At 46.9% G+C, this 25,330-nt stretch overlaps 1 protein-coding gene across 13 annotated transcripts in view; it reads left to right on the top strand.

Moving 5' to 3' along the window:
* Positions 1-25,330, top strand: part of CACNA1A (calcium voltage-gated channel subunit alpha1 A) — a 1,220,168-nt gene that overhangs the window by 365,475 nt on the left and 829,363 nt on the right. For 9 of the 13 annotated variants that reach the window (XM_085600707.1, XM_085600709.1, XM_085600706.1 and 6 more), the window contains exon 4: positions 25,270-25,299. The exons of the other annotated variants lie outside the window; for them this stretch is intronic. In XM_085600707.1, the coding sequence (XP_085456833.1) occupies positions 25,270-25,299 (30 nt within the window). The remainder of the gene's footprint in view (positions 1-25,269; positions 25,300-25,330) is intronic. 13 annotated transcript variants of the gene reach the window in all.

Below are 25,330 nucleotides of genomic sequence, written 5' to 3'. Positions count from 1 at the left end.
GGCAATATCTCTGTTGGCTACTAGGACAGGCCACCCCTTTAAAAACCTTTTGGAGGGTGGTCTCCCCAGCTCCTCCAAGTGCCGTTCAGGTGCCCAGGATAATCGAGTGCCCCAGAATGGTCAAGATCTCCCACTCCACCCCCGATGGTCCACAATGCTGTGCAGTCCCACGCCACATGGTAGACGTCGGTGGCAGGGAGAGCGCAGTGCACGTATGTAACCTGAGCGGTAGAGTACATCCATTGGATGCAACGTGGGGAAAGATATGTCACATGTAGGTAATTTATCTGGGCCACACGCAGGCGCAAAGATATTGTCATTTTCCTGGGGCCCGGCATGCCTCCCTCCAATCTTCAACATCCAGCTCGCCCACCCATATCTGTCTAAGGGAATCTAAGCCGTCTGGGGCATTGATAATTAAGGAATGGCAGATCACAGATATCGCTCCCCTCCCCAGGCATCCCATGAAGATTTTGGCCTCAAGGGGACTGTAGGCAGGGGAAAGGTGGGCTTGCAAAGTATGTCGTAGCTGATGGAAGCATAAAAACTGTGTGTGGGTTAGGTTATACTGCTCTCTCAATTCCTGAAAGGATATCAGTTTACCCCTCCTTATGGACATCTCCTAAATACATAATTCCTATCTGGTTCCATTGGGTGAAGGATTTCACCTAATTAACCTATAGACCGAAGGCCTCTCCATAGAGATGAATGATCTCCATACATCTGGGACTGGAGACCTGGGGGTCTCAGAGTAAAAGAGAGTGTCATCAGCGTACAATGCTATCCAGTCCTCAAATTCACTCTCCCATCTCCAGGCCATTATCTGCGCAACACAGGGTATCAGGCGTGCCAACAGTTCGATAGCTAGGGTAAACAGTAAACAATTGTCTTCTTTTTGGTCACTCTTCACATATGAGCATCAAGATGTAGCCATAGAAGCAGTGCATCGTATCAGTCCTTTGTAGGTTTATCCAGCGGTAGATTACCTTGATCCTGGAAGGTCATATGTGGAGGTAATGGCACTGTCCAACAGAGGAGGGCACTGCACACTCTTCCGTTAGTATTATTTATGTTATTAACCCTGTCATGCACTTATTCAATCTGAAAGTCCTACATAATGTTGACATTCACATGCACATCACTTGTTCTTTACTCCCTAGAGAAACATGCCAAAAGACCAGAATCCTACAGGGCCACATGTACATTAATGAAGCCACCCGTCTAAACACAACCTCAGTCTCATGACAGCATTTCTCTTAAGATGCTCAGAACATTTCATCTTGGATCTTCAACATGACGCTTCTTTTTGAGACGGACGAGTGAGGCACTTCGATGATTAGATTGGACAGTGGTTGTTCTACTCTTCCAAAATGAATTTGGTCTGACTTAGTTGTGTACATGTCAATTTCCGCTCTTTATTTACGCATAAAGTTGAAATTTAGGATCTCTCAGCGGAGCAAGGATCTTATATATTTTTTAGTAAGACATCATGGCCTACAAATGCCTCCTCCCCTGACTTAATGTCTGCCCACTGTGCTATAAAGCTTGCAATGTGCCACACTCTATGAAAACAGGCGATGATAAGGTTATCATTTTGAAGGAAAACCTTGCAATAAAATCGATTTGTTTAAATCCTTTTGCCCATGCGTACCTCATGTTTTTTTTTTTATAGCACTTTCTTCTTCCTCCAGGATTGGGGCTATTTTTTGTTACCACTTTCCTGAACCTTGTTTGTCGACTTTTTGTCACCGTTGGTTATCAGTCATACAACTGTTATTGTTCTAGGCAATTTTAATGCGTGGACACAGTTGTCAAAAAACATACCCGTTTTAACTTAGTTCCATTCTTTAGCGGCATGTGGCCTGGTAAAAAACCCTGAGCATGCTACTCGTCAAGCAGGACATTGTCTTTACTTCATTTCCTCCACAGAGAGTGTGAGAGCATTGAACTGGTCCATTGTTCAGTTCATTATGTGATTCATTTCAGGCTTATTACTCCGCAACCTGTAAAAACCTCTGCTCTGTTTGGTCACAAACAACTTACACTGAAAACCTGGTCGACGCTCTCTGCAGAAACTCTATCCACTGCTGTAAAGAACTTGGGCCCTCCTGCAATTGATTCTTATATTGACTCAGAGCATGGCAACTCGGTAAGCTGATTTTTTTTTCACAAGGCATTGAAAATGTAATTCCCAAGTCTACCCAGTCTTCCAAGGGTAGTATGATTCCTCACTACATGCAGCTAAATTAAATAGTAAATGAAGTAGATTTGGCGTACAGACTGCGCTCAATGGAAAAAAACACATTGAAATTGACCCTTTTGGATGCTGGTTAGTCTGGTCTTCGTCCCTGTTATAGCACAGAGACCGCATTAGTTTCATGTTGGAGGATCTCTGAATGCCTGCAGCCCAAGACCAATTTTCGGTCCTGGTCTTGCTAGATTTGTCGACTGCTTCCAAAATGGTGTACCACGAAAGATTGATAGAAAGTTAAAAGTTAAAAGAAGTACGAGTCATTGGTTCTGCGTTAGAATTCTTTTAATTTTGTCTCACAAATAGAGAGCAGACATTGTGCCTTTTTCTGTATCTCTCTGAGTTTAAATCGCTGGTGCAAGAGGTTCTCAATGTTCCTTGCCGAGTCCCTCATTATTTAACCTGTATATCTGACCACTTGCACAACTGGTCTGCTCTTTTGGACTCAGATTTATGAATTATGCAGATATTATACAAATTGGGAATACCTTAGACAGCAACGACTACCCCGCTCAGAGTTTCGTAACTGTATGATAGCAGTGGCTAAGTGGTTGTCTAACAGTTCCTTAAAATGTAATTCTGATAAGACAGAAGCAATAATTATTCCTTACTGTGACAGTGTCACTCGTATTCCTGGCGGTCCCGGTGCCAGTGCTTTGGGTGCAATCTCCATTCCCTTGCCGGTGGTTCAGAATCTTGGTCTTCATTTTGCCTCAAATCTGCCTTCGACTGATCGTGTCCGTCCTCTATTCTTGACATGTTGTCGTTTCTGAAGCTGTTGATAAAACTCCACCCATACCTTCCAGTGAATACTCATCCTTTAGTGGTCCAAGATACAATTTTCAGTCTACTGGACTATAGTGACTCTCTATTTTGAATCCTCGTGGGATTTACGAAGCAGTTACAACGAATCCAGAACATGAAGGCCAGATTGGCCCTTCAGCTGCCCCGCACTTTCTTCTGCCTCAGCTGCATTAAGTTGCTTTCCCTTACTATCTATTCCAAAAAGCATCTTTTTAAGTCTTTGGGGCACATGCATCAAGCATTTTTGTCTTTGCAAACGGGCTGATTTGCAGAGTAGGCCTGTTTGCGAATGCAAAAAACATGCTTTTCTGATGCAATAAACCCTATTTTGCGATTCGGTAACCTGTTACCAAAACGCAAAATGGGTTTGAGATTTGCTATTAGGAAGGGGCGTGTTTAGGGCGTCCCTTCCTAATACCGAATCACATCGGTATGCAGGAATGTCTTGTGACCGAAATGCGGTCGCAAAACATTTGCATTTTACCATCTACTTTAAGTAGGTGGTAACCCATTCGCAAATGGGAAGGGGGCCCCAAGGGACCACTCCCCCTTTGTGAATGTTTGTCACAGCGTTTTTTTAAGAGCAGGCAGTGGTCCAACCAATCTCCTCCGTAGTGTGTAATAAAAATAACCTGGGGTGAGATGCCAGGATAAGACCCTCTCAACAGGGGCCTAACATAGGCCCCCGCATCCCCCGCAATGCGGGGGGCCTCGAGATGCAGGGGGGCCCGAGCTGCAGGGGGCCCCCTCTGCCCAGTACTCAGGCCTTAGAGCTCTGGATTAAATCCGGAATGGGGGCCCCTCCGTGTACCTTGCAGGGGGGCCCCCTCAGCTTTAGTTACGCCAGTGCCTCTCAAGGCAGGCAGAAACCTTTTACTAGTTTGGCTGAAGAGCACTGCAGTTCCATATCGCGTGAAAGAAGGTCCCTTACTCGTCACCACATCTGAGACATGTAGGGGGACAGTATAACACCCATGCTCCAAAGGCGGTATCGTGTATAGTAAGTTCTATACACATATTTGAATTGAATTAGACGGTATTGTGTCGCAATGGCGGCGTCTCAAGGACTCGCCAGTGCTTCCGTCCAGTCATTGTCTGTGAGGTCCGGGATGTCCGCCTCCAATGCCGTCCGTGTTGTGATCAGTGTTGTATGATTATGGGTGACAAGGGTTTGATAGATTTGCCGCATTTTGTGGGCCTCCAGGTCTCCCATCAGCAGGCGCCCCTCCAATGGATGAAACTCCGGCAACCCCTCCAGAGGATGGATCAACGGAGTCAACGCATGCCTAATTTGCAAATATATGTAGAATTGGTTGCGGTGGAGGTGATACTCCATTTGTAGTTGTAGGAAGGACTTTAGAACTGCTCCTTGTATTATATCACCCAGTGTTGAGATCCCAATTAGATCCCATGCATAAAAACCAGGCAGTGTGCCAACTGACCGGAGGTAGGTTCCACGCCACAGTGAAGTCATCTGCGTCAGGCAGACTTTCTGCCATCCTTCTCACTGTTTGACACCAAATTTGAACGGCTACCTTGCACGCAGGGGGCAGGTGAGCTAAGTTTGTCTGACTATAAAGGAGACAAAAGAGAATCAGTGTCCATTGCGCGTCTCTCCACTGTCAATGCTGGATCCATTTGCAAGCCGTACCACCTCTTGTTTATGTTTAGGAGATGAGAAGAGGCATTGTACGCATAGGTATTGACAGCAGCAATGACTCCACAGTATGCCGATTGCGTGCAGGTTCATAGAGCGACCCTAACCGCCCGTCACCCTATAGAAAGAGGTAAAGGAGTGCATTTACCTGTCAAAACTATGACTGTGGGATCTGAAAAGGGTAGTTCTGAATCCGGTACAATATACGTGGTAGAGAAACCATATTGAAAATGGCAACTGCCCATATAGGGATAGGGGTGACCAACCCTTCGTTTCGTCTCGAATATGGGAGAGCAGTGGGTGGATATTGTGGGACCAAGATATTAACGGACTTGGTGAGATAAATATGCCCAGGTATTGGAAACCCTCTGTGGCACAGGATAATTGAGCTGCACATGTTCCTCTCGCCTGGTCTCTACAGACTGGGAACAACATTGACTTCGCCGGATTAGCGCCCAGACCCGATGTTTCACCAAACACGCAGAGAATTTGTAGGATTACTGAACTGGAGAATTACAGGTCTGTAAGGAAAAATAGCACATTATCTGCGTATAGTGCAATTCTGTCTGATGCCTCAATTGACTAGTCGAATACCCGCACTATGGGTCTTGCCTAACCCATGTTGCCGGAGGTTCTATAGCCAGGTCGAATAACAGCGGGGAGAGTGAGCAGCCTTGTCTTATGCCCAGGCGAATTGGGACGTGCCCCGATCATGTGCCTGCCACTCAGATGTAGGCTGTGAGATCGGTATAGAAAAGTTGTGTATATGAAAGGAAGCGCTGCCAAAATTGAGGGCTCGGAGGAGCTGGAAAAGGTTGTCCCAGCTCAGGGAATCAAGCGCCTTGTCGATGTCAGCCAGCAAAAGGGCTGCTGGGCGACCAAGTTCCAGGGCCTTCGCAATGGCGGTGTGGACTCACCTTATATTGTGTCGAGTGGATCTGTTGGGCATAAAACCTGCAAGATCCGTATGGACATGCTCATGGATATGCATACGGAGGCGATCTGCAAGCACCTTACCCAGTAGTTTATCTTCGAAATTTAAAAGAGAGATGGGGCGGTATGAGGAGGGCTCCTTAGGAGGCGCCCCAGTTTGAGATTTCTGCATGGTGCCAGTCCAGTGGGAGAATATGCTGTTCCAGGGCTTCATGGAGCACATTCAAAAGATGTGGACCGAAGAGGGACATATGACTTCATAGGAATTCACTCGGGAACCCGTTGGGACCCGGTGGGCGGCCTGGATGTATGCCCGATAAGGCCATATCAAGCTCTTCTAGGGTGATTGGTATGTCGAGCTGGTCTCGGATATGGTCTGGTAGGGCTTTAGGTGGAATATCCCTTAAACATTCTCCTATTTGGTCTGTTGAGATGCTCTCCTTTTTTGCGTAGAGGGACGAATAATAGACTGCAAACGCCTGAGCGATGGAGTGGGGGATAGAACATAGAGTACCACCCCCGTTCCATAGTACGGGCACTGAGGTAGGTGACTGCGCCGCCTGACAGAGGCGGTGAAGCATCTTGCTCGATTTGTCTCCCATTGATAGATTCTGGATTGGGTCGCTAACCAGATGTCTTGGGCTTCATCAGTCAGCAACTGATGCAATTGTTGCTAGGCGAGAAGAAGGCCGTGTTTCGTTCGGGGTCTCTACCCTCCCTTACCTTGGTCTATAGGAGGTGCTGGCGATTCTCTAAGTCCACCACCTGTAAGAGGCGGCAATGCTTTTCACCTGTGCGATAACTAATATCAATCCCTCGACTTGTGGGCTTGAGGGCTTCCCACAAGATGGTGTATGAGGGGGCAGTGGTGGAGTTTGATTCTAAATAATTAGTGATCAGCTGCCAGATAGTGGTTTGGTATGTTGAGTTGTGCAGGTGCCAGGGTGACATACGCCATCTTTAGGAAGGTTTATGAGGTCCTATAAGTAGCTTTAAAGTGACAGGGGAGTGATCTGAGAGGCCATGGGGCAGGATGGAGACGGAAGAGGCCATGTGGATATATGTAAGCGGGAGGAATAGGTGGTCTAATCTGGAGAGGGAACCCTGTACTGCTGGGAGTTAAGTGATGCCTAAGTCTTAGGGGTGATACGCTTGCCATGTGCCTGACCACCCCAGGGTAGAGACCATGTGATGCAGTTTGGAGTCTCCGGTATGAGGACCTGGGTCTGTGTACCGCCACCGGTCAGCAGCCGTTATAGTATCATTCCGGTCACCCCCCATCACAGATATGCCTCCCAGGAGTTCCCCCCAAAGACATATTACCCTGTTCACAAAAGCTTGTCCCAGAGGGGGTGGGGTACAGAACCTGCCCAGCGTCAGTGTTTCCCCATGTAATGTACCTGTCACAATGGTGCAGCGTCCGCCGGAGTCCGACCATATTTTGGATAAGCTGTTTAGAACCCCATGGTGTATAAGGATGGCTGTTCCACGAGATCCACAGATGAATCCTGAGTGATATACCTGATCACATCCATAGCGGGCAAGGCATGGAGCTTTATTGCCCATTATATGTGTTTCTTGCAGGAGAAGAACATCTACCTCTAGACGTTTGGCCTGTTTCAAGACAGCATCTTGTTTGATTTTATCAAGGACCCCTTGGACATTCCAAGTCATAATATTAAGCCCACCTGTCTGGGTGTTAGTGGTGTGTGTGGCCATCTATGTGTCAGGGGGGATGCCAGAAGCAAAGCGTTTGTGGAGAATTTACTGTATTTTTGTGCCTCTGCTTGAACTGTACAAACATTTGTATAACAAAAAACGTTAACTTTACACCCCCTCCGCCCACCACAATATTTCCACAAGCATGAGGTATCTGTTGCGGCAGTAACACTCCCGGGCCCCAACCGGAGACCCCAGAGAGCTCTTGCCAATGATTCCCCAACTGCCCAATGTCCTCAACCATGATTGTTCAGGTTGTGGTAAAGGTGTTAATTCTAGGCCCCCAAGCCTGGTGGTGACCCATGTGCAGACCATGGGCCCTGAACGAGCAAATGTCAATATCCGGAGATCACAGTGGGGTGTCAGCGATATCTTCCCTGTAGTCAGGACTCCTCACCCCGTGTCTGAGAGTGCCAGTTGGATCGTGATCTGTGCCGTCTCCTCGAGGTGGAGTTTTTTGGTCTTGTTCTTTGGGTGCCTTGTGAGGGGTCGGATTCCAGCGGTGGCGGTGTGTGCCGCTTAAGATGAACAACCTCTTCTGTCCAAGCAAAAATCGCCTCAGGAGTGTCAAAGAATAACGATTTGGACTTATAAATGACTTGCATGCAGGCTGGGTATAATAACATGTACTGAATGTTAAGCTCTCGGAGCCTGCGCTTAGCTGCGGTGAAGGACTGGCATTGTTGCTGGTCAAGTCGACTTAGTCGAGGAAAAGCATGAATGGTGTGAGTGTTATGGACTCATTTCTTTTTATGACCCAAGGCGAATTGGAGGATGTTGTCCCGGTCCATATGATTCAATAGTTTAGCGATGACTGGGTGGGGGTGTTCTCCCGGGGAGGGGGGCTTCCTTGTCAGTGCCCGCTGTGCCCGCTCTACAATGGAGCAAGCGGATAAGGAGCCTTCTGACAGGATGGATTTCAGACATTGTGTGATGAAGCACTCCATGGAGGTGCCTTCACAACCCTCCGGAAAGCCAATCAGGCGGATGTTGTTTCGCCGTGAGTGGCCCTCTGCGTCTTCCACCCGGGAGGCTAGCTCTTGCACCACCACCATAAGTTTGTTGACGTTTTATTGTAGAGATCCACCAATATCTTCCACTCACGATACCCTGGTTTCGGCTTTGGTAATGCAGTTGATGGCTTTCCTGAGGTCTTGCCTTAGAAATGAGACTTCCGAGCCCACCGCACTGATCTATGCATCCAGTGTGTCATGGGCCTGGGTAATTGCGGCCAGCAGGGCAGCATTATTGGGACAGGACCCCCACTCTCCGCATTGCCCGCCCCACTAGGGGTGGTGGTAAACTGGTCCAAGGTACTCTGCTTTGTGGAGGGGCCTGCGAGCTTATCTTTCGTCATGGTGATTAGGAGAGCAGCCCCGAGGCTTGGTGTCGCCTATCTCTGTGCCACGCCACAAGTGGGTCCCATGACGGGACCGTTCACCACTCCTGAAACCCGAGTTGTATGTCTGGATGGGCTACTGCTGGCCATGCCTCACGGATATAGGACGCCCCAGGCCACAAGCTGCACTTGGACTAGCCCAGCTGCCTCCGGAGCCCGGGGACAAACCACTTGGGTGCCGATTACGATCCGGTAAAAACCGGGTACGAACCGTCGGTCGGAGCGTTTTCTCCGTCCGACTCGTACCCGGTCGTAAAACTTTACAAACATGGAATTACCATTCGCACGGAAACACCATTTCCGTACGAATCGTAAAACACACCGACCGACGAAAATATACATACGAATGTGATCCGGGAATGCTGCGACGTGACGTCGGGACGCTTTCAGGCAGCGTTTCACGACCCAGGAACCACGATTCGAACCGACAGCAGTCCGGACGGCAATATTTTCACGCCACCCAAAAAGTGCCGGAAAAGCGAAGTATGTCGCGAAACGACCAGAGTAGGTGGCCCGGTACGCGCCGTACCCCTCCCCGCCCCCGTATGTACACGCCGCCCCCCCCCCAGCCCCTGTACGTACGCGCCGACCCCCCCCAGCCCCCGTACATACGCGCCGACCCCCCCCAGCCCCCGTACATTCGAATCGTACCCCCCCATGTATGTACACCCTTGTACGTGTCGAACCCCCCCGTGTATGTACACCCTTGTACGTGTCAAACCCCCCCGTGTATGTACACCCGTGTATGTTCGAGTCGTACCCCCGTGTATGTACACCCTTGTACGTGTCGAACCCCCCCTGTGTATGTACACCCTTGTACGTGTCGAACCCCCCGTGTATGTACACCCGTGTACGTTTGAGTCGTACCCCCCGTGTATGTACACCCTTGTACGTGTCGAACCCCCCATGTATGTACACCCTTGCACGTGTCGAACCCCCCATGTATGTACACCCTTGTACGTGTCGAACCCCCCGTGTATGTACACCCTTGTACGTGTCGAACCCCCCGTGTATGTACACCCATGTACGTTCAAGTCGTACCCCCGTGTATGTACTCCCTTGTACGTGTCGAACCCCCGTGTATGTACACCCTTGTACGTGTCGAACCCCCCCTGTATGTACACCCTTGTACTTGTCGAACCCCCCGTGTATGTACACCCGTGTACGTTCGAGTCGTACACGGGTGTACATACACGTAGCGCGTAGCGCTGGGGGTACGCACCGTACATACACGGGTGGGGGTACGACTCGAACGTACACGGGTGTACATACACAGGGGGTTCGACACGTACAAGGGTGTACATACAGGGGGGGGTTCGACACGTACAAGGGTGTACATACACGGGGGGCTCGACACGTACAAGGTTGTACATACACGGGGGGGTTCGACACGTACAAGGGTGTACATACACCGGGGGTACGACTCGAACGTACACAGGTGTACATACACGGGGGGGTTCGACACGTACAAGGGTGTACATACACGGGGGGTTCGACAGGTACAAGGGTGTACCCTTGTACGTGTCGAGCCCCCCGTGTATGTACACCCTTGTACGTGTCGAACCCCCCCTGTATGTACACCCTTGTATGTGTCGAACCCCCCGTGTATGTACACCCGTGTACGTTCGAGTCGTACACGGGTGTACATACACGTAGCGCGTAGCGCTGGGGGTACGCACCGTACATACACGGGTGGGGGTACGACTCGAACGTACACGGGTGTACATACACGGGGGGTTCGACACGTACAAGGGTGTACATACAGGGGGGGTTCGACACGTACAAGGGTGTACATACACGGGGGGCTCGACACGTACAAGGGTGTACATACACGGGGGGGTTCGACACGTACAAGGGTGTACATACACCGGGGGTACGACTCGAACGTACACAGGTGTACATACACGGGGGGTTCGACACGTACAAGGGTGTACATACACGGGGGGTTCGACACGTACAAGGGTGTACATACACGGGGGGTTCGACACGTACAAGGGTGTACATACACAGGGGGTTCGACACGTACAAGGGTGTACATACACGGGTGGGGGTACGACTCGAACATACACGGGTGTACATACACGGGTGGGGGTAGAACTCGAACGTACACGGGTGTACATACACGGGTGGGGGTATGACTCGAACGTACACGGGTGTACATACACGGGGGGGTTCGACACGTACAAGGGTGTACATACACGGGGGGGTACGACTCGAACGTACACGGGTGTACATACACGGGGGGTTCGACACATACACGGGGGGGTACGACTCGAACGTACGGGGCGGGGGGGGTCGGCGCGTATATACGGGGGCTGGGGGGGTCGGCGTGTACATACGGGGGCTGGGGGGGGTCGGCGCATACGTACGGGGGCTGGGGGGGGTCGGCGCGTATGCAGGCACATGTCTCCATGGTTGCTATGGGAGTTCGGTGCGGACGGTGTTTTTTCCATATGGTTGTAATATCGGACCCACGGGATGGATCGTAATTCCGCGGTCGGACTTCACTTTTCACATTTGTACGGTAAATCGTCCGTCGACGTGTCGGACACATTTTCCGACCCAAGGACGTGTGGGGAATAATTCCCAATGCGATTCGTATGGACTTTTTACCATGCGAATCGTAATTGGCAGTTTGTACGGCACTTGTACGATTCGTACGGTAAAAAGACCGGATACGAGTCGTACGGGGAATTTTTTTACCGGATCGTAATCGGCACCAAAGTTGGCCCCCTACTAGGGCCACACTCGCCGTACCTACCGCCCCCATCCACGTGCCCACCTGTTGATGCAGGCCCCGGTATTGCCAGACACTCTCCATTAAGTGTTCAGGAGGGAGGCAGGGCCTGGGGTCCTCAAATATCCCTTAGTCCAACAGGACTCCAGGTATCTCTGCTGCCCAGGCCCAGTTCAGGATTCAGCCCACTACTCCTGTGCTTCAGGAGGAGCGGAGATCTACAGCGCGCCCAACGTCGCAGGAATCAACCTCGCACTGCGGGACTACCTTACTTCAGTCGAATCAGAGCATCAGGGAGGCACTGGGCCCCCACTCAGCGCCCCAAGAGTAGGGGGCCTCAGTCCAGAGGCATAGGCGCAGTGGGCTGTGGGAGGCTAATGGTGGGATGTCCGCTTCACTCCAAAGCTTGGATTCGGCTCCAAGCACTGTCGCCATAGTCTCCCAGGCACCGCCTCTGCAATCGGGCCAGCACCGCGAGCCCGCCACGCCACGGCCATGCCGCAGCCTCGAGCAGGGGAGCTTGGGCCTCTGCCCTGAGCTCCACAGGGAGGAAGACTGCGGCCAATGCCGTATACGCCGCTGACAGTGCCGATGCAGCGGAGTAGTGTCCGGCAACAGTCACACAACTCCCATGGGCCGCTGCTGGGCCCGGCTCCACAAAATGGCTGCTCCGCAGCACTGAGGCCACAGCCGTATATGTGCCGCACCATTCCACTGCTCCACCCATGGCCTTGTCACAGGAGCTCCAGCCAGGCAGCGTAATGCACATCCTCTGCTCAGGCCAGGCCCAATGAGACGTGCCTTCCATCATCAATGCTCGCACCCGCTGGGCAGCCACGAGGCAATGCAGGCCCCGGCGACCATGCCTCGGCCCACTAGGTTAGGGCCGGGTTGTGCTGTGTTTTCATGTGCTGCCTCCCTGGCACAAAAACATGGACTGGAGGTCCCTCAGCAGGATCCGCTAGCTTATGGTCTGTCCGATGGGGAGTAGAGATGAATTTGGGTTGATTTTGAACTTGATGGGACAGAGCCCGTCTAGAAGACGACCACCATGATGGCTATCCAAGCCACGCCGCGTTGCAAAGAGTTTTTAGACGCAATCAGCCTGTAGTTGGAGGAAGGATCTCGGGTTCCCTTTTCTTAAAAATGAGGACGATCTTAGCACCGGGCCAGGTGGGGGAATGGGAGAATATGGCACAGAAAGGGGTCCAAATATCGATCTGAAACAGAAAAATGTCCCCAGGTACCCTATCTTACCCCGGACCTTTATGTTACATGATTTTATTAATGGCTTGCCTAATTCCAGTAAGACTAAAACCTATATTCTCCTGCGGGCCACTTAGCAAAGCTGACAATCCCGGGGCAGGCACTGACGCATCAGAGGTGGCCAAGCCTGCACAACGAGTGTCCAGCTCAGTATGTTCACACAGATCCTCAGGGGAATATAAGTTAGAGAAGTGGGCAACCCATTCCATCACCATGATATAATGTACAATGGGGATAAACCCTTCACATGAACCAGTGGAAATATGATTCCAAAAAGTGTGTGAGTCTTCTCTTTTGGCTCCTGCAAGTAGACCCTCCCATTTCTTGATTTCCCACACTCTCTTGGCTGCCTGTATAACATTTTTGTATTACAGCAAACAAATGGACGGGTTAAATCCATCGTTCTTTTGCCCACTACGCCACCCCAGTTTGGACCCAGCCATATGCAAATCAGTCTTGACCCTGTGCCTCATGGGAACAGTCCAGACCGAACTGCCAGGCCAGGTCCTCCCTGGACCGGAAACAAGCATCCTGGGACCGGTTCCAGGGTATGTCACCCTTCTTCAGCCAGGCTTGCTTGAATCCAGTGGCACAGTGAGCAAGGCACCCACGTCTGGGCATACCCATCCCACTTAGGGCATAAAGTGTTACAGCAAACAAATGATGGACGGAATGCTGACAATGCAAACATTCTCCCCCAGTCAAAAGATCTAGGTTAAATCCATTGTTCTTTTGCCCACTACGCCACCCCAGTTTGGACCCAGCCATATGCAAATTAGTCTTGACCCTGTGCCTCATGGGAACAGTCCAGACCGAACTACCAGGCCAGGTCCTCCCTGGACCGGAAACAAGCATCCTGGGACCGGTTTCAAGGTACATTTTTGTATGTCACTCTAGCTGTTTGGATCAGTATTATATAAAATACCCCCTGTCAAACATTATAAGGATATTGCCTGTCACAGGGAAGTTCCATACCATTCCATATGATGGAATGAGGCCGAAGGCTGAGTTCCTTTAAAAGGTTATGGAACTCCGAGGTGACTTACAGTATCCTTCTAACAAATCTCAGGGGATACTTTATCCCATATAATACGTGGTCACGCCATCACCTTTCTCACAAACAATTTAAAACCTTGGTGCGCAGTTCTTTTGTATGAAAGGGCAAGCGTGTTTGCAAACATGAAGAATACAAATAAAAGCTCTAATGCAAAATTAAACACATCAAAAACCTATTACATTTCTTGCAAACAGATATTAGAAAGAATGGTAGTATTCCCACCCATCGGTTTATTTGCCCCGATGCCACGTCTACTTGGACCCAGTGTTTTTTCCACCTGACATTTCCCTTCTCTCTTGCGGCCTAACCTCATTCTTGTTTCAAATCTAAAAAAGTAATTTCATGACCAGGACAGAGGTACCACAGAACATGTGAGGGGGGGTTTCAGCATGGCATGGGGTAACCTGCTGTGCGTCAAACCTGCCACAAAGGGGACAGTGACCGGCATTTTTACGAAATGCGTCAGTCCTTCACATGAAGAGTGGACGTAAAGTAGCGTTCAGATAGCCAAGCATTTTACAAGGGTTTACACATCTTTCTTATAGCCAGAAGCTAGGTCTCCTAGTTATGATATATAAACTTAATGTGCTGCCAGTAATAAAGTCTGTATCCACTCAAGACGAAGCTCTAACAACTATTACTAAGACTAGCGGTTGATCCCGTGCACTGCTGAGACAATAACATCTGTGCTACAGCATCAGAGTGAGTACTTTCTCACATGTGAACATGGGTAGCAGATTATTTTCTGTGTGTTTAATAGCAATACAAAGTGACTGGGCCTACACCACGTGTCTTTGCAGTCGACCTAATCCCCATGTAACTGAAGGCGTTTAGATTTCATTTTAATGTACAAATGTGCACAGAAATATGTAGCTTTTATCTGAAGATTAAACAGAGCGATGACCTCATTAGCCCATGCACTGTCATGGACAGACACTGCAGTGAAAACAGGTGACCAAGCATTGTTTAGCATCACTACTGGCTTGATTGACTAGGTAAATCTGCCACACATTTCAAATGCCAATGTATCTAATGTTAATCGTAATTTTGAGCTGTAGAAAGCAGGGACTCGTATTCTTTGTTATAAAAGAGGAACCACACACCCAGTGTAGAATTTCCCTTCCTTGATGAGTGTAATTCTCAATACAATTGTGATTACATTTAAATTAATTTGGTAAACCATGTATATTCTCCTACCAGTAAGATTGTGGACTGAGTGTGTATGTCTGTATTCTCTAGTGGAGCAAGTAGGTGCATGCCCGAGTGGTAACAAGCTGACTGAGAAGGGGTTTCTGTTTTTTGGTAATCAGAACAGAGCATAATAAGGAAATAACCCCCGAGTACCACAACCACATCCAGAAACAATGTATATACTTCACAGGTTGTCAAGGAAGCATAAATTAACCATGCGGACAACCTCTTCATTTAAGGTGAATCTTCTCTATTCTCAAAAGTGAAATTATTGATACGCAGTCTCCTTATTATTGTTTTGATGCAGAGACCGCATCATGGAGCCTGATTCTCGCTCATGTCAGTGTTTTCAGGCACAAATGGGCTCACCTCACAAGTGAGAGAATACTTCTGATCAAGATGATGTGAGAGAAAGAGTAGACATTATCACTATGCTTTCCCTATAATTGTAAGTGGTATGAGGATAGAAAACAAACCTGAGAGTCTAAAAGGACCTAGAAGTATGCTATAGAATTTATTGAGACCTCCTACTAGTAAGATTTCAAACAAAGGCGAGATGAGACAGGAGCATTTCCGCACTCGAAGACGTAACTATTAAATACTGAGGTGACGCACATTGAGGGAGATCTAACACGGACCCCCGTCACTTAGACGCTTATATTTACAAAGAACTCCGTCCGAGGAATATCCAAGTGAGGTGCACAGGAGGAGAGACAGCTTAGATCCCCGCTACCTCAACGAAATTCAAGACTTCTGATGACAGTTCATATCTAGAATACCATCTCTAAATACTGAGAAGTCCCAGAACAAACACTGAGGACTAGAAGCCTATATTTTTGTCTTGATAAAGATGGATTAATCAGACATACCATCGAAACGCGTCGACGCTCTAGAACCACACAATCCTGGGAGAACTGTGGTTACAGAAGTAGATATAATTTGGTAACATATCACAAACCACGGAGATCGATTTATTACCCAATAGGATGTGTAATCCATGACAAAGTACACTGTCTCTTGTTGTTTTTCTGTTATGCGGGCTCATAACAGGTTGTTATATGTATTTTATTTACATTTGTTCAATTATATTTTTTGTGCAAATTTTGTATTGTTCAATACTCATGTCAAAGTATAATGAATTTTATTAAATGCATGTATGTATTTTTTACAATAAATGTGATCAACATATTTTAATTTTCTGAATGTGATAGAATTTATTTTTTGCTTCTGGCTTTATTAGCATTGTACCATTGTGTCCCAGTACAGGGATTACATCTGATGTAAGATTTCAAACAAAGACAGGGAGAAAACTAATTTACACGTGCTTTAGGCAAACATGTTTCTGCCCGCTGAAACACATTTTAAAGCTTCTGCAGCTTTTATTAGGACTGAGCAATCCTTCACTGGTTTTCCTCTTGGTAATATAGGTGACGTCCCTATAAATGATCTTGTTGATGATGTTTGACCCTCTTGAACGGTTGACACGTCAATGCAGATTCGTAGTTCATCTCTTCTATCCTTTTTGGGAATTACTAATATGGGCGAGACCCATGGTGTTGGACCATTGGACAGTTCAATGATGTCTAGTTTGAGAAGATTCTTGATCTCTTCCTCAACTGCTTTCTGTAAGTGAAAAGCTACTTTTCGGTGAGTTTGGTCACTGGCCAGATTGTTTCATTAATGTGGAATGTACTTGTGTGTCCTTCATTTTACTTAGCCCACTGAACAGTTTTGGAAACCTGTTTGGAATTGATTCTTTGTCTTGAACTAAATAGTTAAAAGCTATAAGTCCCATTTTTTTTAGCTGTGGCAAAGCTCAGGCATCTTTCCTTGCAGTTCATGAATCCTTGTGTCTTGACGATGATTTGTATGGCAGTATTGCTTTGAAGGATCCCAGACACTTGAGAGGGGCTAACTTCCCCCACGTGTAGACCATAATGCCAGAGTTCTCCGTGGTTGGCGAGGGTTTTAGTTTCTGGCATGTAGAAACACAGTTGAGAAAAGACAAGGGTATGGCACCGTACTTCCCTTTCAAGAACAACTATCACAACGTAATACACGGTGCAGAGCGGGAGAGACGTAAGTAAAATGGCTGGGAGATACCTTTTGACGAATGTGTGACTATAAAGGATGCTTGTCCTCTCTGTGACCATGAAGATGGTAGCTCCCAGACTGTAGGGTGGCAAGAACAAGTTTCTCAACCAAAGGCAGGTAATTATGGTAGGACCTTAGTTAGCAATCCACCGTTTCTCTACCAAATAGATTCCAATCGGAATCTTTTGCAGGTACTTGTTATAGGGATCCTTTGCCCTGACACATGCCCCAGACACCTTAGGCTTATGATAGTGGGCAGAAACATGTTGGCAATAATTTGGGGGTGAGACATTGAACTCCAATAACCAAATCTCTCTTCGTGTTTAATCTTACCTAGTGTTCCATGAATAAAGGTAGTAATCCCAGGAACTCTAAGGTATTTTTTAAGTTTTCATCTGGATTCCCTGTTACGTGGAGTTGTCCAGTAAGATTTATGCAAGAACTCCCTCTTAACTAGTCAGTCTTCGAGGAGGTTGAGTCCGCCCAGGTGGCATTGTCCTACCAGGGTGGGGAGAGGATTCCTATGATGAAGCATGACACTAATAAGTGTGTGAGTTTTCCTCTTTCATTAAGGATGACTTCTCCTATGAGGTAGGACTCTAAGGTCTCTGCTCCAAAGTGGGCATACTTGCATTAGAGCCCGGTCTCTGATGCCCCTGATACACCCATCCAGTGTATCACATACACCATACAATTTTGTTGTGATAGTTGTTTTAGTTTCTGGCATTCTTCCAGGTGCAATACATTGATTGATGCCCCACTGTCAAGGGGGAAATGGGAAAGGTGATCGTCCACCTTCACCCACATTACTCTTCTCCCTCTAGAATGTATGCAACTGTGGATTTTCCTCTACAATCTAATGGGTCCACGGCTGTCTATGTGTAGATTTGCGCTTTGAATTTTTCAAGCTTTGGTTTATCTGTCAGTTTCTTGAATTCTGTGAGCCCCGTGACATTTATGGAGGCTCCACTCTCCAATATGAACTTTATTTCATTGCCTTCTATCCAAAGCATTGTTGAGGGAGCTTGCTGCAGTACTGCTTTTTCCCACAGCATGAGGATTAAGTCTTCTTCGCAGCTATGAGTGGATGTTCCAGATCGGGTAGATGATAATGTTGACGGATATCTTGTGTAAGCCATGACCCTTACATGATGTCTCTCATTCCATTTCCTGTCACAACCCTTTCCACTACCTCCAGCAAAGTAGTTATTCTTTTTTGTGTTATCTCTGGCTTGACACTGTTTTGAAATGTTTTTTCTTCCCACACCTTTTGCACACGTGGCCAATGATTGGGCATTTGCCTTCATATGTCCACACCGATAGGAGGGTTTGTGTATGCATTTATTTTGACATCCTGATGCAGTATCCGTGCTTTCTCTCCTTGTTATTTTCTGACTTCTCATGGCCATTACGATCTCTAGCTGATATTTGCTGAATTCCTTGATGGCTGCTTCCTTTTCTGCTCTTTCTTCGGCTCTAGCTGTTGCCAACATTTTGCCCAATGTATGTGTTTCCTTTTGCACCTCCTCTAGAAAAATATCTGAAAGGTAACCATCTAGTAGGCATGGTCTTTGGCTTCTTTGTCATTGAATTCACTGAACCTGCAATGTTTTAGTGGTTATTTCCAGGCGTTCAGCAAATTCATCCATTGTTTCACCAGGCATCTGTGACACTTTACAGAACACGAACCTCTCGCAGTGTGCGTTCGTAGCAGGGTAAAACTTTTTTAGAAGTGGGTCTTTTAGTTTCTGGTAGGAGACTACTTTCTGTTTTGAGAACTTTTTTATGATGTCCTCTACCTGATCTCCTGCCAGATTCTTGAGATATTGATTATTTTTCCATCATCTGATTCTTCAAGTCATGGAATTTCTCAATCCATTCCACCCATCTGTGTTCTGCTTCTTGGCGGTCTCAAATAGTGGAGGTGGCTTTAAAAATGCTGCTGCATCATACTGGGCTTTCCTGTCCCTTAACATGATGCTTTCGGCTTCTTTTCACAGGTGATCTTTTTGGGGGGCTGGTTTGGGCTTTGGCTTTGTCTTGAATTCTTTCTCTTTTGCTTCTCGCCACTTGTTGTGGCCTCTGTTCTCAATATCTGTGCCTATTTCGCAATTCTCGGCTGAGCTGCTCGTCCAGGACACAGCGCAGTTTACCTTTGTGTACTTGTTGTCTTGGTTATCCCTAGTGAATGGAAACTGCATATTCTAGAGTGCTGAGGTAAACCCCATTTTGTCCGTTGTGTCCACTTTAAGATGGCGGCCACATTTTCTTTGGGCTAGCTATGACTGAAACCACCAGTTCTAAGCTCATTTCACTTTGCTTTTCCTGGATGCTCAGTGTCACATTCATGTTAGTCCATTCCCTGGTAAACACTTTCCATAGAGTTGCGCGTCTTCATTCATTGCACTGCAAACATTGAAATCTCCTCCCCACAAAGAGCATCCCACTGAAGACTACAGGGGTCTCTCATTATAGATGTACAGTTATGTTATCTATATCCCTTATTTAAGCCCCCATGTCCATAGCCCAGCAAATAACTATTAGGGGTGGGGTGAATAAAAGAACCAAGCGCAGCAGAAGTCTCAGCACAATCCTGGCGTCCCTGTCTCAGTCAGAGGCAGGGAAAACAAAACAGGAGGATGGTGCGAAGGACAAGTGCTTTCTGGCAACCAGGGAGAAATGGGTGGGACTGGTCTTCACAGCATTTTCCTGGTTTGCTTTTTATGTCTCTAGGTTGTTACCTCACATGTAATGACTGGTACGAGGACACAGGACATATCTGTTTTATACATCTAGCATTGACTTATTCCTTTGTAGACACCTAGCTAACTTAATTACCCCTGTGTTCACCTGACTTGTTTAAATACCTGTGTGGATATGTGCCCTAGGTAAATACCCATAGAGACTAGGCTTTGGTAAATGGTTGTGTCGATACCAAGCTCAGTCATTTTATAAAATGATCTAAAAAATATCTGTTTTACCATGTTCAGGTTTGTAGAGAGAACACCATAGTGTTCTGTCGCGATACTTTGAACAGCAAGAAGCCTCAGTGAACATTACGCTATCTATGTTCTGCTACCATACCATGAAATCCTTTGGAATCATATGCCTCAATTAAGGACCTGTATGGATAGCTGGTTCAGTTAAATACCTCGATGGACTCCTTGCTCAGGTAAATTGTGGTGTGGCAATCTAGTACAGTTAATTTAGTTTGCAGAGATCGGGCTCAGGTAAATACCTGATTGGATAGATGGATCAAATAAATACCCCTATGTATACCTGACTTAAATGAATCCTATTGTACCTATTAGGTTACGTGTTGTGTGGATACCTGGCTCAGGCAAATTCCTCTGTCAAAACCCTGTTCAGGTGAATCCCCACATGGACACCTGCCTCAGGTAAAATTGATCTGTGGGAAACGGGCTCATTTTAATCTGTTTCTACACATGTCTTTGGTAAACACCTGTGGGCATATCTAGGTTAGGTAACTCTCTGTGTGCAAACTAGGGGTGGGCAGAACTTGTGGAGTTACATAAAAACTGCGAGATTCCACAGAGAAATGTGCAGCTTGCGCTTCTCGCACTGCAATTTAGTACTGATAGTGCAAGGAGCGCTGAAAATAAGCATGAACTGCACCATGGATTACGATAGAGAGTGCAGCCATTTGAGTTGATTTTGCTGCTGCTCGAATAGAAAACCTACTCAAGTGGCAGCAAATCTATTCGAACAGCAGCCCTTTGAACAATTGTGACTGCCTGCGACAGCCCATATTAGAAAACCACGGTAGGGAAGGCTCAAGCTTGCTTGCACTCACCATTTTGCATTTTCTGGAGCCTCCCTGGAGAAAAAATGTGGCGATTGGTGGAATTTGGCCAGAACTCCACATTAAAGAGTAATGTAGAGTGACCAAAATTTTTCACTTCTGCAGGCGGTACAAAGCATTCCGCCCACCCCTAGTGCATAACTGACTGACCTAAACCCATGTGTAGAAGTCTGGCTCATTTAAATACTGTCAGAGGTATCTCACTCAGATAAATATTGGTGTATACACTTGGGTCAGGTAAATACCTGCATGTATACAGTGCCTGGGAATAAACGTGTGGTCGCGTGGATCAGTAGACAACTGTTTACGTACTGCACACAATTAGATACCTGTGTATGCATCTGCACTTAATTACACAGTAAATTTTCAACTGGGGAGTATATTTCACTTGTGTGGCCATGTGGCTCAATTAAACAGCTGGGTGCACACGTGATTCATAAATACCTGTGTCATCACCCAGCTGAAAGAATGCACGTGTGTGTGTGCTCGCACACTTAGGTGTGTTTACCTATACATCTTATTTTGTAGTACTTTTCGAGCAAAAGATTGGGTACATACTTGTTTGGACATAGGACTCAGATAAATATATTTGTGGACACATCTATAGTCATCTGTAACAATCTATTTTTTGTGTGGACTTCTATCTTAGATAAAAGCCTATGTAAACACTTGGATCAGCTAAAAACTTGTGAACACCTGGTTCATGTAAATACCAATGTAAATACATGTAAACACATGGCTTGTGTAAATGCTGCGGACAATTAGCTTTGTTAAATACCCCTATTAACATCTGGCTCAATTAAATACATATGTGTACCTCTGCTGCAACAGAATACTTGGATTTACAGCTGGTTCATTTAGCTACCAGAGTGGATTCATGTTGTTGAGAACTTGTCGATTGCTTCTTTTGGTTAAGTACATAAGTGGACGCCTCACTTATTTAAGTACCTGTGTGATACTCAAAGCTGGGTTAAGTCAATGTGTGGACACTTGACTTAAGACTATTTGGCTGAACGCAAGCTGCCATCCGCTTCTTTAAGTCCCCCTGAGTACCAGCTATGTCCATCCAATTTGTTTTGGGTCTGAACAGACATGGCAACGCTCAAGCCAACATCACTGCTCATGTAATAAAGGCCATCCAATATCTCCCTCCAGCCTATGCCTGCTCAGAATCATATACGTATACCAAGCTTAGTGAACTACGATCCTGAGAAATACCACAAAGAGACCCTCAGAGCAGACCAAAGCTGGCCGCATACTGGAAACCATAAACTGTACGTCTGTCTCTCACACTTCTTCAGCCATCATACTGTAAGCACTATTCCCATAGCATGATAACAGCACCTCGGTGATCATCATGCACGACCTGAAAACAATTTTCACATAGGATCAAAAAACAAACATACCACCCTTCCTTCCAAACCTCCTACTACCTATGTAGGCAAGCGCTTCAGCCCTCGACACAGGGATAGTAATCACCATATAGATGCTACAATACAATGCAACACAACACACTTCCCCTTCTGTGGTGTAGGGAAACACCTCTGCCAAGGTCTCGCCATTCAAGGAATTCACATGGACATTTTGACAGTAGTAAAAGTAGCCCCCTCTTGAAGTCTCACAAGCAAGTGAATAACACTTGTATGGGGGAAGCAGTGCAAGCCCAAAGTCTTGCCGGTCATGGGAATCACAAGGGTATCAGAAAAACAGGTCTCAAAGGAGGTACAGGATAAAAGACACACCACCCTCCACTTAGTATCCAACATGAAAGTATGTGTTTTGACCCAGTCATCTACAGATACCCAGCATACGAACGACCCCTGACTAGTACATGTACATTTTTGGGCTCTGAGGAAAGGAAAAAGTTTGTTCCCCTATTCCTTGCCTTATCTTGCTTCTGGGTTGCCTGGTTTCTGGATGGTGAAAGTGACCAGTAGCAGTTCGTCCTCTTCTTCGTTTTAGAGCTTGCAGACTATTTTATGCAGGACGACCTTGACTTCCTCTCCCTGAGGTGTTCCTGCTTTCATAGGTGTTTCTGTGTGTGAATATCACGTGCAGTTCAGAATCTGTGTAGACCCTTGGGTCAGTTCAATACTCTTGTTGATACCTGTTTCATGTAACTGTGTGTCAACAAAGTGCTTATAACTTACATGAAAACACTTATGTGGACACCTGACTTAGTTAACATTCTGTGAGGACATCTAACTTAGTATATACTTTTGTGGACACTCGGCTTTGTAAAACACCTGTGAGCACATCCGAATCAGTAAATACCTAAGTGGGAACCTCACTCGGATAAAAAACACGAGATGACATAGGACTCAATATAAACCAGAGCAATCAGACGCCTCAGCTACACCAGAAGAGCAGACAACAACAGTGGTTCACCTTCAACAACAAATGACGCCATCAGCCCCAAAATTCAGCTTGAATGCCTGGAGCAGTTTGTTTTGGAGACCCTACTCCACCTATGGTTTGAATCCTTCCTCTCTGATTGTTCCCAGCAGATAGCTGCCCAACCTCTTCCTCAGAACCCTTACCTGTGATCTCAGTCAGTGTTCGTCTCTGTCACTAATCTTATTCCTACTAATCTTATGTCCGACCTGTGACTTCATTGACCTTCTACACTTATGATAATGACACACAGATAATGCCCTGTCTAGACCATGACTGTGAAAACACAGCATTCCTACTTAGAGCCTGCTTCTCCAAGGCTGTCCATAGCATTCGTCAAAGCAGGCAAAAGCGAAGTACAGGTAAATCCTAACATTTGATGGTACGGCGTAGCTCTATTGGCTTATGGCCATCCAGCATGGAATTCAGCGTAATGTCACATAGAGTGGTGTAAAACCTCGTACTTCTGCGAGACACATAGCGCTAACTCAGTCATCAGGTCAACGCCATCAACAATTGTGCCTGTGCATTGTGCCTACTAAAAGCAATAACTACAATCCTGCCCTTCATCTGTACAAGCCACAGGGACATCATCTTCCGCACACTAGGGGCTTCTGCGCATGTGCCGTCAGTACTGAGGAGTGCTCAGCCCTAGTACATACTGGATAGCGGTCATCCCCCGTCCATGCGATAGATGGCCCATCCTCATCCACATTATGAATTTTGTTTGTAGAGGGGTCTGCTTTACCCCTCATCGGTTCACTCATTGACTGCACCCCTCCATCTGAAAGCACTCATGCACTCTTTGGAAATCATGCAGTGTGATCAACTGCCATTCGCCCAGGCCTCATTGACACTCTGCCCCCCATTATGAGAAAATTGCCCTGTGTAAAAAGTTGTGTTAAATGTTCATATATTGATTCCCATACATTTTACACGATTTTACTTTTTAAAGCAATGTCACATACCACTATACTGCACAAGAAAGCCATGCGCAGTAATACCAACTAAAAGCTAGCACTAACTACACAACTTTGAGGAAACATGAGGAAACAACTTTTTTCACATGTAATTCACAATTTAAAGTTACATTTGCAGTAACCTGACATTAAAAGGTGCAGTAATGTAACACAGCTTCAGGGGTTTTACGCATATTTTCTGCCTTTGTGTAAAGTAGTGCGTCCATCATCAGAGGTATTTACTGTGACAGCAATCCACCCACTACAGGACCCCCCTCTCTGTCTCTCTCCCTCTCTCTCTCCTACATCAATGCTGATCCTGGTCTTCTGGTCTCAAGGGCCCTATGTGAGTCGAAGGATGTGCTCTGCTCCATTTCAGCTCATGCTTTCGCACGCGGATGACACCTTTCTGTATATTTAAGCTCTGTAAGGTTTCCAAGCTTCATGTGTGCTCTGTGAATAGCTGGATCTGCCCTGCTGCACTTTTACCTTTGTGTCTATTCAGGACCCTACCCTCATGTATATCAAAGCTGTATCCTGGATTGCAAGCCTCGTCGCCACACTATGAATAGTTGTGTCTGATCCATGTGTATATTTGTGTTGCACCCTGGTATGTAGTCCTCTTAGGCACTATGTGAATACTGGGGTCTGCTATGCTGCTCTGTCGCCTCACAATCCCTTTCTCCTCTCCTACATTGCTATGTTTGTCTTGTGATGTTTTTGTGTCTGTATCCCCACCCTGGAAGTCATAGGGACACCCCGCCCCCCTTGTTTTCTAATGCCCCCCCCCCCGCCCCCCGACTGCAAACCCCTTGGAATTCTGATAGTGATCAGGTGGGCCAGGACCAAGGTTTGGTGTAATCAGCTAGAAACTCTATGCTACATTAGGGACCATGGTGGAAGTTGGTTCAGAGATCACTTAGGGACAGGAATTGACAACTTCTCTCGAAATTTTGCTACTAAAAGTCACATATCCTCTTTGCAGGTTGCTGGGAAAACGGGAGTTGAAAGATATGTGAGTAGTCCAGGTGTAAAAGTATTTCAAA

Source organism: Triturus cristatus, chromosome 4_2 (genome assembly GCF_964204655.1).
Source record: "Triturus cristatus chromosome 4_2, aTriCri1.1, whole genome shotgun sequence".
In the NCBI taxonomy this organism is placed as follows: Eukaryota; Metazoa; Chordata; class Amphibia; order Caudata; family Salamandridae; genus Triturus; species Triturus cristatus.
The sequence above is the reverse complement of the archived record's forward strand: the minus strand, read 5'-3'. Positions and strand labels throughout refer to the sequence as shown.